Source organism: Cyprinodon tularosa, unplaced genomic scaffold (genome assembly GCF_016077235.1).
Source record: "Cyprinodon tularosa strain WSP-4 unplaced genomic scaffold, ASM1607723v1 ctg106, whole genome shotgun sequence".
NCBI lineage: Eukaryota > Metazoa > Chordata > Actinopteri > Cyprinodontiformes > Cyprinodontidae > Cyprinodon > Cyprinodon tularosa.
Window position 1 is genome coordinate 1,921,026 of NW_024037849.1, and position 14,110 is coordinate 1,935,135.

General features: G+C 38.1%; 1 protein-coding gene across 1 annotated transcript in view; it reads right to left on the bottom strand.

Moving 5' to 3' along the window:
• Positions 1-2,303: 2,303 nt before the first annotated feature.
• dnai3 (dynein axonemal intermediate chain 3) overlaps positions 2,304-14,110 on the bottom strand; it is a 29,264-nt gene continuing 17,457 nt past the window's right edge. Inside the window, exons 17-23 of the mRNA XM_038287105.1 lie at positions 10,872-10,993; positions 10,582-10,642; positions 10,345-10,475; positions 9,347-9,554; positions 8,946-9,037; positions 3,949-4,053; positions 2,304-2,840 (exon numbers count right to left, since the gene is read on the bottom strand). Coding sequence (XP_038143033.1) covers positions 2,712-2,840; positions 3,949-4,053; positions 8,946-9,037; positions 9,347-9,554; positions 10,345-10,475; positions 10,582-10,642; positions 10,872-10,993 — 848 coding nt within the window. The 3' untranslated portion in view covers positions 2,304-2,711. The remainder of the gene's footprint in view (positions 2,841-3,948; positions 4,054-8,945; positions 9,038-9,346; positions 9,555-10,344; positions 10,476-10,581; positions 10,643-10,871; positions 10,994-14,110) is intronic.

Genomic DNA, 14,110 nt, shown 5'->3' on the forward strand with positions numbered 1-14,110 from the left:
GAAAAGAAAAGCTGAAATCAACTGCAGCTTTTCTGCTTGGTGGATCATTGCCTCCCAAATTAAACACCTAGAGGAGGTCTACAGGAGCCGTCTAGTCTGTTGAGCCACGAGGAATTAAGACGACCCAACCAACTCAGGACCCTATTTTCTTCATCATTCCCTCTGGCAGACTCGGAGTCACCGACAGACCTAAACAAACCGTTTTCCCAGGACTATGAAAAAAAAAAATAGGAACACACATTTATAGAAACACACACCCATGCCCATTTGATTATAGGTAGCGAGGACTATATGCAGACTATTGACTTCCCTTTATTTTCAGTCATCTGTCACTCTTTCTATGCCCTAACCATAAAACTAGTTCACACCTCAGCCCTAAACCTAACCCTTGGCAAACAGCTCCTCGGTTTCATGATTAAATTGGAAAATGGTCCTCACTCTGATGGAGCAAACACACACTATTGTCTTCAAAAATATTTTTGTATGAATATTGCAATGATATACTTTCAATATTTCTAACTATGATTCTAAAAGTGATGCTGCAAAAGGAAATTTTGTTGAATCCTGCACAATGACGATAAAGTAACCTCTTCTTTGACATGTTGCCTAAGAGAAAACTCCAAACTTTCAATTAGAAAATGAAAGGGAGTCAAGGGGGTAACATTCCACAGCAGTGTCTTGGCCACCTGATCTCTTATGAGGTCAAAGGTCAAATAATGAAACCTACCACCTACCTCACAGAGGCTCCAACAAGAAAAAACTTGCTGCTTTACAGCAATGAATCAAAGCCTGATGAAATTATTTTGTAGTAACTAAGACATGTTAAAATGAATAACCCTTAAAATATTTGTTTTCTTTTTATAGAAAGTAGATGTTTGAAATAAAAAAAAAAAACATAATTAAGCAGTTCTTTGATGTTAAATTAGTCAGATTTTCTTGTTATTGTCTTGTGTGACACTTTTCTCTCTCCTCTCTCTGCAGCTGGGCTCCAGCTTGGATGACCATGTGTTAAATGGGCAGGGTGCCCCATGTTGAGAGATTTGTGGAAGTAGAAAACACCCCACCTAACACCCACCCCAGCAGGAGCTGCTAAGAGGCCAGCCAGAACAATACCAAGGCAATGGCTTAATTCGCCAAGCCAGATTTACAGCTCCTCCTACACAGCACCTGCTTTCATTGTTTCCCAGGATTTTGCATGGAAACTTTGAAGAGCCGAGGATAAAAATTGAACCCCAGGCAATCCATTCTATATTGACAGCCCCTTTAGTTACAGATCTCTTTTTATGTTTGGGAAATCTATTAGACTTGGATGAAGAAGTCAACTGAGGAAAATCTCACATCATGAATGTCCCCCTTATGCCAGAGGGAGTTACTGGGTTAATGCTGTGCTGCTGTCCATTGTCCCAAACATTAAAAGGTGTTCAGCCCAAGACCCTCTTCAACATTCTTGTATTAGAGTTTATGCTTTAAAAAGGCCCAGGGTATTACATGAGATTCTGTGCATCAGCCATCAAAACAATAACTAGTTGGTGAGTGTAGGATTGCAGGCATAACATTCCTGAGCTGCTCCACAGAGAAAGTGAGAGGCACTCTGAAAACAGATTTCCCAGAGAGGTTTGAAGTGGAGACAACTGGAGAGCGCTGGCTCCTTTTGTCACCAGGACCTCGTTGGTGCCTCAGGGGCCATATGGACGCCTGTCTCTGTGCACCCACACATCAGCCCATTCCTCGCCCTCCTCCTCTCTGAGACCGCTCAGTGACAGGGCCGTCCACGTGAATGAGTCATGGCCAGAGTGAAGTAGAGGCCAGCTCTCTGCAGAGCTGTTCCCTCTCTGTTACCCCCGCTTCCCCAGAGTCTGTGCTTGTGGCGTTCATTGATTCTGTCAACCCTTGTGCTCTCCCCTTCCTTTTGAGCAATCTTGAAAACAGTGTGAAAACTTGCCAATAGACAGCTGCCCCTACATTATGCAGTGTTTGACCTGCAAACCCCCCTCTCTTCTTTGCATTTTCTTTTCTGTCAGGACACCGGCTGTCCAACTGGGACTAAATGTTTGCTGCTCTCCTTTTTGTACTATCGTAGGAGCAAAACTAATAGAAAGAGAGAAAAGAAGAAAGACCCACTGCATCATACTGCATGATCTCTTAGCGATATCCACCATCACAAAAGTAGATACAGTTTTAAGGAATTAAGGAAAGACTTCCCTTTTAAATAAAAGTGGAAATGCAAAGTTGAAGCATGGTTTCTGGGAATATTCATCTGCTTTTTTGGTAGTCTAAAACTATTATACATAACAAGAATATGATTTAAAGCCAATAAACTTGTTTATTATGGAAAAGGCCAAGCTAAAAGAAAAAGTAATTGCAAAGCAGAGAAAGCAGGTGTCCTACGACCCACACCCGGGAAGTCTGGACAGCCCCAGCAACAGATACACTGGTGACTGGAGTGGCTTTGGTGGGAGTTATTTCCGCCCTAAAACGCTGATGCCTCCCAGCAAAGAAGAGGCAAACTATGACAACCTATTACGTACCTCTTTACAGGTGGTTGAAAAAATTCAGGACTGAGTAATGCTTTGTGGAAAAAAATTTTTATTGGACATAAACATTAACATTAAATTTCAGTACAATTTTCATACAACATAGCTAACTGAAAATCAACAAGTTTTGTTGTGAAGTTTTTCTGTAAAGTTGCTGGTGTCAGGTATTCTGCTTTTTTATGGCTCTTCAGCAGTGGGCCAACTGCTAAGGCTCCTTAAGATCCTTTCTTCCCTCTGTACGAAATCATTGTGCTCCTTGTGCGGATCTATATTGTCTGTCAGCAGCATGGCTGGTTTATCAGGTTCCTGCCAACACAACAAGAGTTGAAAAAGAATTGATGACAATGAGTTTCAAAGATTGGAGGAAAATTAAATATGGCATCCGTGAGACAAATTGTTTAATGTATCTTCAACAAATCTCATAGATTACCTACATTTCGCTGACCAAAAAAACAAGATATGAAACAGGTAAATTAAAAAAGCAAAGAACTCTGTGTTAAGCAAATTATTCTTTATTGGGAAACTGATCATAGTTGGATTAGTATATTTTGTCTCAAATAGAGACAAAACTGTAAGAAATTGGATGAACAGCAGAGTTGAAGGGTTGTGACTCAATAAAAAATGTATTAAAGCTAAACAGCTTGTTCTGCTATTATCTCTTGTTTGCTGTTATTTTGTTGATTTAAAGAAACAAAATATATATTTTCTCCAACAGATTTCCAACTGTATAAAACAATATTCTTTATGCCAATATGTTATCAATCATATTTTAGATGCTAATAGCTACTGCTTATTATTATTTTTTATTTTCAGTTTTTAGATATGCAAACCTTTAAATTAAAAGATATCAAGACGCAATACAGGCTAGAGATAAGCTCAGCAGCCCTTATTTGGTATGGAAACAAACATGAGATTTATTCATCCATTCTATAGTTGATATCCCATCCAGCCTGAGATGAAAACATGTATCCCTTAACATATTTAGCATATAAAGTTAGCAAGGAGACTTTCAGACACTTCCTGCTAATACTTGCACTGTCCTCTGTGGTTAGTATCAAATAACATGGAGAATTAATTAAACATGAGGTGAGGAGGAAAAAGAGGAATTGTGATAAAAAGAAAGGCACACAAAGAAGCCCGGCCTAGAGCTTTTTTGTTGGTGTTACAGGATACAGTATAAATAAACTGGTAAATGTTTTACTTCACCCTGCACTCTAGTGTGTACTGCTAGAGATGCTAGATGCAACATTTCCAAAAGAAGTAAAAGGTAAAAAAAAAAAAAAAGTTTCATTACTTTTTGGCAGCTTAAGGTAAACGGGCATGCTTGTGTATTGTACGTACTTAGAACTCCTATGTTCGTGTTCAGGTTTCCGCACAAATAAAACCATTGGTTTAGAACAGAAAACGACCTCACCATTTTCTTCTTCAGTTCCTCCACCTCCTTAGTCTTCTTGGTCAATACCTCATCAGACTCTACATACTCTGTATGACGGTCAAAGTATTTCTTCATGCTTTCAATCTGCAAATAACACAACATAGTATGAATGACAACGTGATTTACAAAGTCATAACCATTTACTTGTTGCATATTCCTTGAAGATGTAAAACTAACTGCTTTGCATTGTATTGGGATTTTGTGCGACTGGACCAACAAAAAGTGTTTCCCAATTTCCAAATTAAATGATAAGGACAAAATATCTCCATTCACAGCAGCAGCTCTTTTCAAAGACCCTGTCTCTATCGGCTTTGCACATTTAGAGACTGACATCTATGCTTATTTAAAAGAGCTAATCTCAGTCAAACTGGATGTAGAATGTCACCTTGAATGTATTATAACAGATTCTGAACTATATTTAGTCTGGACTTTGACCGGATCATTCCACTGAATGGAATATTTTGATTAAATCTATTCAGTGCATGAGTAGGATCTTTATCCAGTTGGATAGTGAATCTATGTCAAGCTCAAGTTCTTTGCAATGTTAAGTTTTTGTTGTTGATTTTTAGATGCGCTATATTTAGCTCTGTCCATCTTACCCTGTTTTGACTTGCTTTTCTGCCTCAGCTATTGAAAAGCACTCCCACAGAATAATGCTACCACAGCCATGTTTTCAGTGTTGTGCATGAACACGTTCAATGAACATTGCTTACTGAATGCAATCATAATGTGAACGGTGAAATGAACGGATTTTCAAGTGATGAACATAAACAAGAGCACAGCTTGAATGAATGAATGACAAGCACAGTTCATATTTGCATTCATTTAAAAACAACCATTTTTTTTTTTGTAAAATGTGCCCACTGGGTCTTAACAAACTTATATCTGCCTTACTCACTTGAAATTTGAAGCGACATGTTAAGTTCAAGCATCCAAGATTTCTGCGACTGACTGATGAATGGAGAGAGATTTAATGCATCCACTTAGTGCATCCACCCAAGTGAAGCTCACTGCATTTATTAAAGGACGTGTTACCTTCATCTCCCAACAGGTGTCATCGTTCATTCATAGGATTACATTTGCAGCCATCAAGGCATGCATTTTTGGTTTTGCACAGGGATAGACAACGCTGCTAAATTTTGTGAAAGCATTCAGTTGCTTTGCAGAAGATTTTGTCACCACTGAGATCTCACAGATGGCACAAGGCTAACACCTTAAATCTTGTTGCCAGGGTGACTGAAAAAAAGGAAGAAGCTCTTTCGAAGGCTGCTTTTCCAAATGACACACAGCAAAATTCTGTTATCTTCTATTTTGTGACTCTCTAACCGAGTGACATTACCTTCCAAGAGAGACACCAGTGAAGCTGCTGACTCTGCTATTCTTATAACCTTATCCAGAACACTCTCTGTGATGAGCTTGGCCCCAGGCCCATTGGATCTGAACTCAACATCTTTCAGTGAGAGAAGACGTTCTTACTTGGCTTCAACCATTGTGCAACTGTAAAGTGATGCAAATGGCATGTTGTATAAGAGCACAAAGCCCAATGTTCACATGTCGTAGGATAGAACATCCTGCAGTCTCTGAGAATGAGGGCTGAAGACATGCTTTAGAAGAAGGAACACATACTGTCAGCCATATTAGGGATGTGCCGATCCGATATTGATATTGGATCACGGTCAAATAAAAACCAATATCAGATTTTATCCGCCAGCATCTACAATTTCAGATATTTTCATGCAAATAGAAACCCCGCAAATAGAAACTCTATGTTAAAATTTTCTGTGGCTCATTGGTTAATTTATTATGCGTCGGTTGCTTTCATACCTTTAGTCGTTAACTTCTGTTCCCTATTTCAGCAATAATAACGTCAAGCTTTTTCTTATATCATATCGGGTCAATATATCGGTATAGGCCAATTCTCAAAGCCAGAATATCTGTATCGTATCAGAAATGAAAAGTTTGTATCAGGACACCCCTAGCCATCATGCTTCCATTATTCATGTTAAACTGTGAGCAAAATTAGGAAAAACGGCTGCATTAGGGAGTGATGCTCAAACAAGGACTTCTAACCGTTAACGTAGCAGCTTCCTTCTTCTGGTTTAACCAAAACACACTGAATTTCCAAAAAACTGAAGCAGAAACCTACTTGGATACACTTCCCACCAATAGCTTTGCAGAGAACATTCTGCTTATATGTTAATGTGAATGACATTTTACAGTTTACCAGAGATGGCAAAAGTACTCACTTTCCGTACTTGAGTAAAAGTACAGATACTTGTGTTAAAAAATACTCTGGTAAAAGTGGAAGTACTGCTTAAACTTCTTTACTCAAGTAAAAGTAACAAAGTACAGGCTTATAAATTTACTTAAAGTATAAAAGTAAAAGTAGAAACCACTTTTTCATGCCGTTGCCTACATTTTAAATGGATGTCTGCCAATAGGACTAGATCTCCGTTGTGTTCATTTTCAATCATCTCGTTGTCCATACTACTATGCTAACGCCACCGCCACCAAGCTGCAATGATTTGCAGCGAATGAATACCGCCGAATCTGTCGATTCATCTTGTAGTGGTGCGTCAAATGCAACGTTGATTCCCATCCAATTAGATTGAATTTGGTATTGATGACGTGAAAAATAATAACGGTAACTCCACTGAAATGATTGAAAACTAAAGTAACGAGCCAATTTTTTTAAATGTAAGGAGTAGAAAGTACAGATATTTGTGTAAAAATGTAAGGAGCAGAAGTAAAAAGTCGCCATAAAAATAAGTAGTAAAGTAAAGTAAAAATATCAGAAAAATCTACTTGAGTACAGTAACGAAGTATTTGTACTTCGTTACTTTCCATCTCTGCCGTTTACCTACTGTTAGCTTACTGATGAGAATGTTAAAAGGGTTTATTATTGCACAGTGAGCAGGTTAAGCCCAATTTAAGCTACCACAGCAATGTGCGAGAGATACCTGTTCATAGTTATTTGGACAGACATTAAAGAGAATGTGTTATTTTTTCAATTGTTAACCTGCTGTGAAGTTATTTTTGGTTATATAAAAATGTGTTGTATTATGGAACATTGAGGAGTGTAATTTCACTTTACAGTGCATAACAAATTCTTGCTTGGTTTAGTTAGTAACTACAATTTGCAATATTCTGGACTTTTTAAAAGCAGAAGAAGATTTTTTCACAGGAATCTGAATGTATCTTTATGATTTTAAAGTCCAGTGTAATACTCTTCTTGCTGTCTGAATAAAAGTTTCACTGCACCTGGTATTTTCCACTTTCTACATGTTATCATGATCACACATTATTTAACAGGTGAAAGATGTTATCGATTTCACCATTATTTCTCTTGGGTATAAAATTATCTCTGCCTGTAAATCTTTATTTTTATTAACATTTAAGATTTTCAGTGGCAGTGAATTATATCTGAAGTTAAGAAGAGATTCTATTGTGCTTTTTATCTGTGTGAACTGAACTTTGATCTGCATGTTTTGTTCTAAGGATGGTGGTTAAGGGTGACCATCAGTATTGTTTTTCTTCAAAAGAGGTTAGATTCCGGTCTAGTTCAACCAGAGCATTTTTTTTAAGATTTATTTTAATTACAAAAGTAAGATTAGTAATGCCAAACATAAAAGGTGGGGAGGGGAAGAGAAAGAAAAGAGAAAAAATACAAATACAATCAACTGCTGTATCTGTAGAAGACAAAAAATGTCTGCAAAGCCAAGGGAAAACCTGTAGAAGCACCTGCAAAGGAGCACAGACATGCATTGGGGGTGCTGCAACCGGCCCCGCACCAGTAATCTGGAGGGGGCAAAGAGGACCTCAGACCCAGTCCACCAGTGGACATCCCGGAGCACAGAGACCAGGAAGACCACCGTAGAGACAACTGGACCCGACCCGGGTCACAAAGGAAGCCCCCCAACACTCAACCAATCTACTTCAATCACAACAGTCTGGGAACAGACCCACCACCACCCACATGGTCCCACCCCCACCACAGCATGCCCAAGGCGACCCGGCCCCCCCAGACACCGGCAGAAGGGCATACCCGGTGGCATCGAGGCCGCACCTGGACCCCAGGGCTCAGGCCCTGAAGCCCATGCCCGAGTAGTCTGCACTGGGCCCAACCAGGGGATCCTAAGCTGCAAGACAGCATCCACCCACCCCAAAAACCCAAGAGACCACCAGGAACCCAGGTCCTCAGATCCCCCAAGACCCCAACTGACAGCCCTAAGGCATAGGACGGCTGCCCACCGCCCTCTCTAGGTGATAAGGCTAATAAGTGCATTTTATTGCTAAATGTTCCTGTGTCCTTGTTGCAAACTTCACATGGAATTTGAAATGGTTTTCTCACAACAATGACTCTAAAGAAAAAAAACTGTCCTGTCAGCCTGGTGGGTTGTCATATCCTGGTAGGTTCTTATGACAGGACAGACTGAATGGTGCTACGTATCTATATTGTTAAAAACCTATTGCTTTATGAACAAACTGTGCTTTCAATGTCTCCATAACCAAAAAGTAATCACGTTGTTATTTTTCTTGGTCTTTTGTGGTGCTGTTTGGTCACTAATGTTCACTAGACACCTCCACAAAAAAAAGCTTTATTTATGAGAATAAATTACACACAGATGTTATCTCTATAATAGTTAGGGCTTTTTTAAGCAGTTTTGGTAAGCAAGAATTTATTTATGGCTAAAAGAGTAAACGGGTATCTTTTGGATTTTTATTTTTCTCCCATAACTTTCATTTAAACTTCAAAATGATTCTTTGTAGTAGTCGATAACAAAATATATTTTAAGATTCTTGCTTGGAGGAAAGACAAAAGAGAAGTAAATCTTTGAGGGGAATACATACTTTTGAAAGCATTGTATAAATAATTTATACTGTTGTTGTGATACTGAAACTAGAAAGCGACTTGATCAAGGCTTCTAAGGCTATTCTTGATCTTTTCATAAACAAGTTTGGCTTTGCTTACTCACCTCATGACTCTGGGTTTCAACTTGGGACTTTGACATATCAAAAACAGCAACAATGCCAAGATCATCTGCAATGGCAAGGAAGTTCTCCTTGGCTAGAAACATACAATAACTTAAATTAGCTTGCAGAGTTTTCTTACAATGAAGTGAAATACAAGAAAATGAATAAAACAAGCAACAAATACAATGATCTGAGGCAGAAACCTTACTAAAATACAACTCTAAATAGCTATCATAAAAATACAAGTCAACAAAGAAAGGGGCTGGAGAGTGAACTTTCCATTTCCTGTACATGGTGGCTGAAGAAGAGATGAATCAACCTTTAGTTGTTTAAAAAGAACATCTACCAGTTTGGGGTTAAAAAAGACAAACACTCAAATTGGGAAGCCCATGTGTTTTCTCACCAGAGACAGCCCAGGGTTTCATGCAGGTAATCTTGCCTTTGCTGATGTGTGGTATAAGCTGTGCTGGTTTACTGGTTTTTTTCAGCAGGTCCCATTCCTCAACACTGCCATCTTCTTTTCCAATAAAGAAAACAGCTGGTTGGGACAGCGACCAGCATCCCGCAGTGCACTCCTGCTCATATTTTTTTGATACAACCAACGGGCCTTTCTACATGAAGCAGCATTACAGGGACAAAAAAGCAGATGAACATTCCAGAGTTGCAACCAACATATCAGATTCAAAATGAAGTTCTTTGAACAAATCTGATTAATGGCATGTTCCAAAATTATGTTAAAGTTTTTACATCCTTAAATGAAATTTATTGCTTAAACCTAAAAAAAAAAAAGTGACGTTTCATATTTAACATGCATCATACTCTTCGTTGAATAAGAAGTGTCGAATACTTTCCAAAGTGCACAAGGAAGTACAGGAACTCAAGCTATAGTTGTAGACTTGAATTATTATTTCTCAGTAAAACTGTTCAAATTGCTCTGGAAGCCATATTGTTCTACTGTAACTGTAACCTTCTCTATTTATTTATCCTTTTTTGCATTATTCCTTGATTATTTCCGCTCTGTTTTTGTTCACTGTTGTTCTTACCTCAGAGAAATTAACAGCATGCTTTAACTGTAAACTCAATTAAACTTTAGATGCACATGACTTTACTCATGGAAAAGAGAAGGCTGAATCAATACGCTCACCGCATTCGTCGGTTGATTTGTAAAAAAGAATATTAAAAAGCATCTATTATTTTTGACATTACAGGCATGCTCTACCTTCTGTTAAACTGTCACATAAAAGCCCTTCAATGGGGTATAACAAATCTGCAAGGCACTATGTATAGAGATAAAAGTGTCCTCCAGTGTTAAATATTCAATGTTGTAATACTTGACCTATAGCTGTGTATGTACACACACTGGGCAGTGGGCACCTAAAACACATGTTTTACTGTGGTTACCAAGACTCCCTCTTTCCAAATGGCAAAGTTCAAGCCTCCTGTAGTCAAAATAATGTCTTTGAAGAATGGTGATCTCTGCATTGTATTCACAAACGGATGATGTGTGTTAAAACGCAGGAGGGGTGCGGCACCTGGATATGAGGAAAAATCATAGTTTAGGTCATTGTTATTTAAGTCGTCTGCTATCAAAGTATTGTCACACAGTAAAGAACAAACAAAGAATATTAAACAACTTACTGTTTGGTCTGCTAGACCCTTTGGTTTCCATTTTCCAGTCAGTGTAAACAATATCTCCATTCTTGTGGTGGAAAACACGACACACAATATGAGACTCATCACAGAATAAACCTCTCAAGAATATATCTTTCAAGTCTTCATAGTAAATGTTATGTCACGATATTGGCTAAAAGGTACAAAGTAATCTTAAAATGTATAGAAACATAAATATATAAATCTGATTTTAAAACACTACTAATGAAGTTTATTTTCACTTTGTTTTTTTGTTTTTTTTTATTTTAAAAAAGTACCTCTGTTCCCAAAAAAACCTTGGTGTTGACATCTTCCATTGGTTTCAGATTTGTAGACGAGGGAATTCTGAGTTGGCTGTAGTCAGGAAGGACGTCTGGCCACTTTTTTTCAGTACTTTTTTCTTAATGGGAAAACAGTTCAAAGTCAATTATGTTTCCAGAAACGAACAAAATAGCAAAGCCTCTTAATAAAAAATAACAAACAGTTAAAGGTACACTATGCAATTGGTGTTGATTTTCCAGCGAGGCTCCCCCCAGAGGGCGAAAGTAAAAATGCACTGTCGTAAATATGCACAGCTGTTCTCCTGGTTTCTCCTTCAAGCCAGGCGCGGTTGTTTTAAGCTTAGCAGACAGGCGAACGAAACGATTGACTATTATTGTTATTCATAATTTAACTGGGGGGTGTAGCAGTTCTCGCGGTAAAGCAAGACCGACTCTCGCAAGACTTTTGAGCCTGTGGGTGCGGGCCGAGGGCTCCTGCAATTGCAAGTGCGGTATTTCCCCCACAGACCACCAGGGCGGCCGAGAATACCTTTGTTCAACCTGAAATGACTCATTTAATCATCCAAAACGTTATGGAACACATTAATTAACTGAAAAATGTTGCATAGTGTGCCTTTAAGAGTCGATGGCTTATGCTTAATGTAACGATATAACAAAATTTGGACTAAGGCTGTCTGTTTAGCAATTTTACTCTTCAAAATATGGTAGGAGGAAAAAGAGGGTGGGAATATCTAATGAATGGGTTGGGAGAAGGAATAAGAGAACAGCAGGGGAAGACAGCAATTGGGAGGCGAGCAAGGAGTGAGGGTTCTGGAAAAAAAGGGGGAAAGTAACTGTATTAATCAACATGAGAATGAAGAATCCTTTCCCCGTACCTCTATAGGAGGCTTCATTTGTTAAATCTCTACAAGTTTTGCTTTTTGACAAGTTAATTGGTACAAATAATGAAAAAATATTAAAAAAGAAAAGAAAAAATATATATTTTTTTTAATTATTATTTTTGTCCTCAAGGCAATGAGATATCCAGAGCAGCATGGACCTGTGTAAAAAAAAGGTGCACCACCTCTTCTCATGTAAATTTATCAATTAACAGTGATCAACCACATTTTGGTGTCCAGGGGTCAGTTTCACGAAGCAGGTTTACCGAAAACTCTAAGTTGTCTAAACCTAAAAACGGGGAAACTCTCAACCTCTGTTTCAGTTACCATAGCAAAATTCTCCCCAGAGATAACCTGGTCTGTAGCAGGTTTTCTTCAGTAAACTCTTGAGTTTCCTCTGCCTGCTCTCATTACAGCCAATCATGTTTTTTTATTTCCTGATTTAGTCAGATTTTTGTTGTAGTTTTGTGCTTAAAAACTATATATATATTACACTAGGTCCGTTACACGCATTAGTTCTAAAAAGAAACATTGCATGTTCGTTTGACGAGAAACTTATTAAAAAATGACTGGCACTTTTTCACAGAGAATTAAATAGTTGACAGGGCATGAGGTTACTTGTTTTTGGTTCGTTTAATCAGCAAGATGCGGATCATTTTATTTTTATTTAGTTATATTTACAGTACATGAAAAACACTGAAATTATTTTCAGATTACACATAAATAGATTAATTAATCCTGCAGGGTAAAGGTATTACATTAGGGTTAGGACTAGGATTCGTTATTTGATGATAACAATCTAATGAGCCTGCTTACACAATCTGAAGCCATTCTATGGGACTGATAGCTGCTAATAACAACTATTTATTAGGATAATAACATCAGAAGCGCAGCTGGAAACAGCCACTTAGTATCTACTGTGTAAAAGAAGACTGAATCAACATGAGGAGGGACCCATGATGAACTGCAGGTTCTATATATTAGAGCAACATTTTTAGACTTCATTTTCACCTGCTGCCAGAAGATTTTACCTAAATAGATACAATGATTTTATAATTGCATTTTATTTTATGACTGTGTACAGCATTTAGGTCCTGTCGGTGTAAATAAAGTTGGGATGGTATGGTATTGATCTACTACCATTCAAGAAATAATCCTGTAATATTATCGCGTTCACAACAGGCTATGGCAAGTCGTTTTGATATGTACTAGTTTTACTGAATATGCATTCCTGACATCTGAAAAAATATATTTTCTTTGTCTAAATAATCCTTTCAAACAAAATGGCAAGCTCCCCAACTAGAATAAACTTTCTGGATGTCTTTAAATTAGTTTCAGATCTCGATATTCCTAATGTTACTGGTCAGCGTGTATTATATTGTATTATTGTATTATTTTAACTATGAAAAAATGTTTTTCAGATATCAAAAATACATTTTAAGTCTAGCTGATAAATGTCAGAATGGCCATTTAAAATGTGTAAATACTAGATATATAAATCTTAGTTCAAAATAGTATAATTTTGTTTTTCTTTCTTACAAAAAAAATGTAATTTAGAAAATATTTAATACAGTTAGGTCTAGCAGTGTGATTTTGATCAGGAAGAATCTTATAATCTTATTTTAGTGATCTACAAATGGAACAACAGAGAGGAGTGTGCTATTAAGAAATATAAAAACAGCCTGCCATAGCCCGCTTTATATAAACTTATGCTTCGTTCAGACCGTAAGCAGCAGGGGCAGCAGAAGCAGCTAGTTTACATGCAACGGTTGATGCGCATCCAGGCGCAGCAAAAGGTCCTGCAGAGCGTTTTGAGCAGAAGGAGCAGGGTGTCTGAGCAGCTGAAGCAGCACCTCACAAGCTTTAGATAATCTAACGAGCATGAAGCACTTCAGAAGCAGCAGCTGCTGGAGTTGGAAAAATTGAAGTTTTGCTGCTCGACGTGCCACATCAACCAATAAGAGAAGCTGATATGGGACCTGGCAGGGAGACAGACAGCAATGCTGATGCACAGCGCTATGATCACTCCACTGAAACAGTTTATTAACGCGTAAATTGACTTAAAATGTCGAAACCAGGCTGGCAAAATATATTTGATTATATTATTCTGGTGCCTGCAGTTTGGATTAGGAAAAAATGCCTTCCAGCCGTCACGAATAGTAGTGGAAAACCACGAAGAGGTGACCGGGCCAGAGACTGCCACTAAACGGGATTCTCAGTGAAAGCATACCACCAGTGTCTGAGTGCCTCTGAATTTGTTAAACCTGCCTCGTCAAATGGACCCCAGGTTCATTAGCCAAAGAAAGCCTTTTTACACCTTTAGAATCAAGTATACATTTTGATTTTTAAATAGGCCCT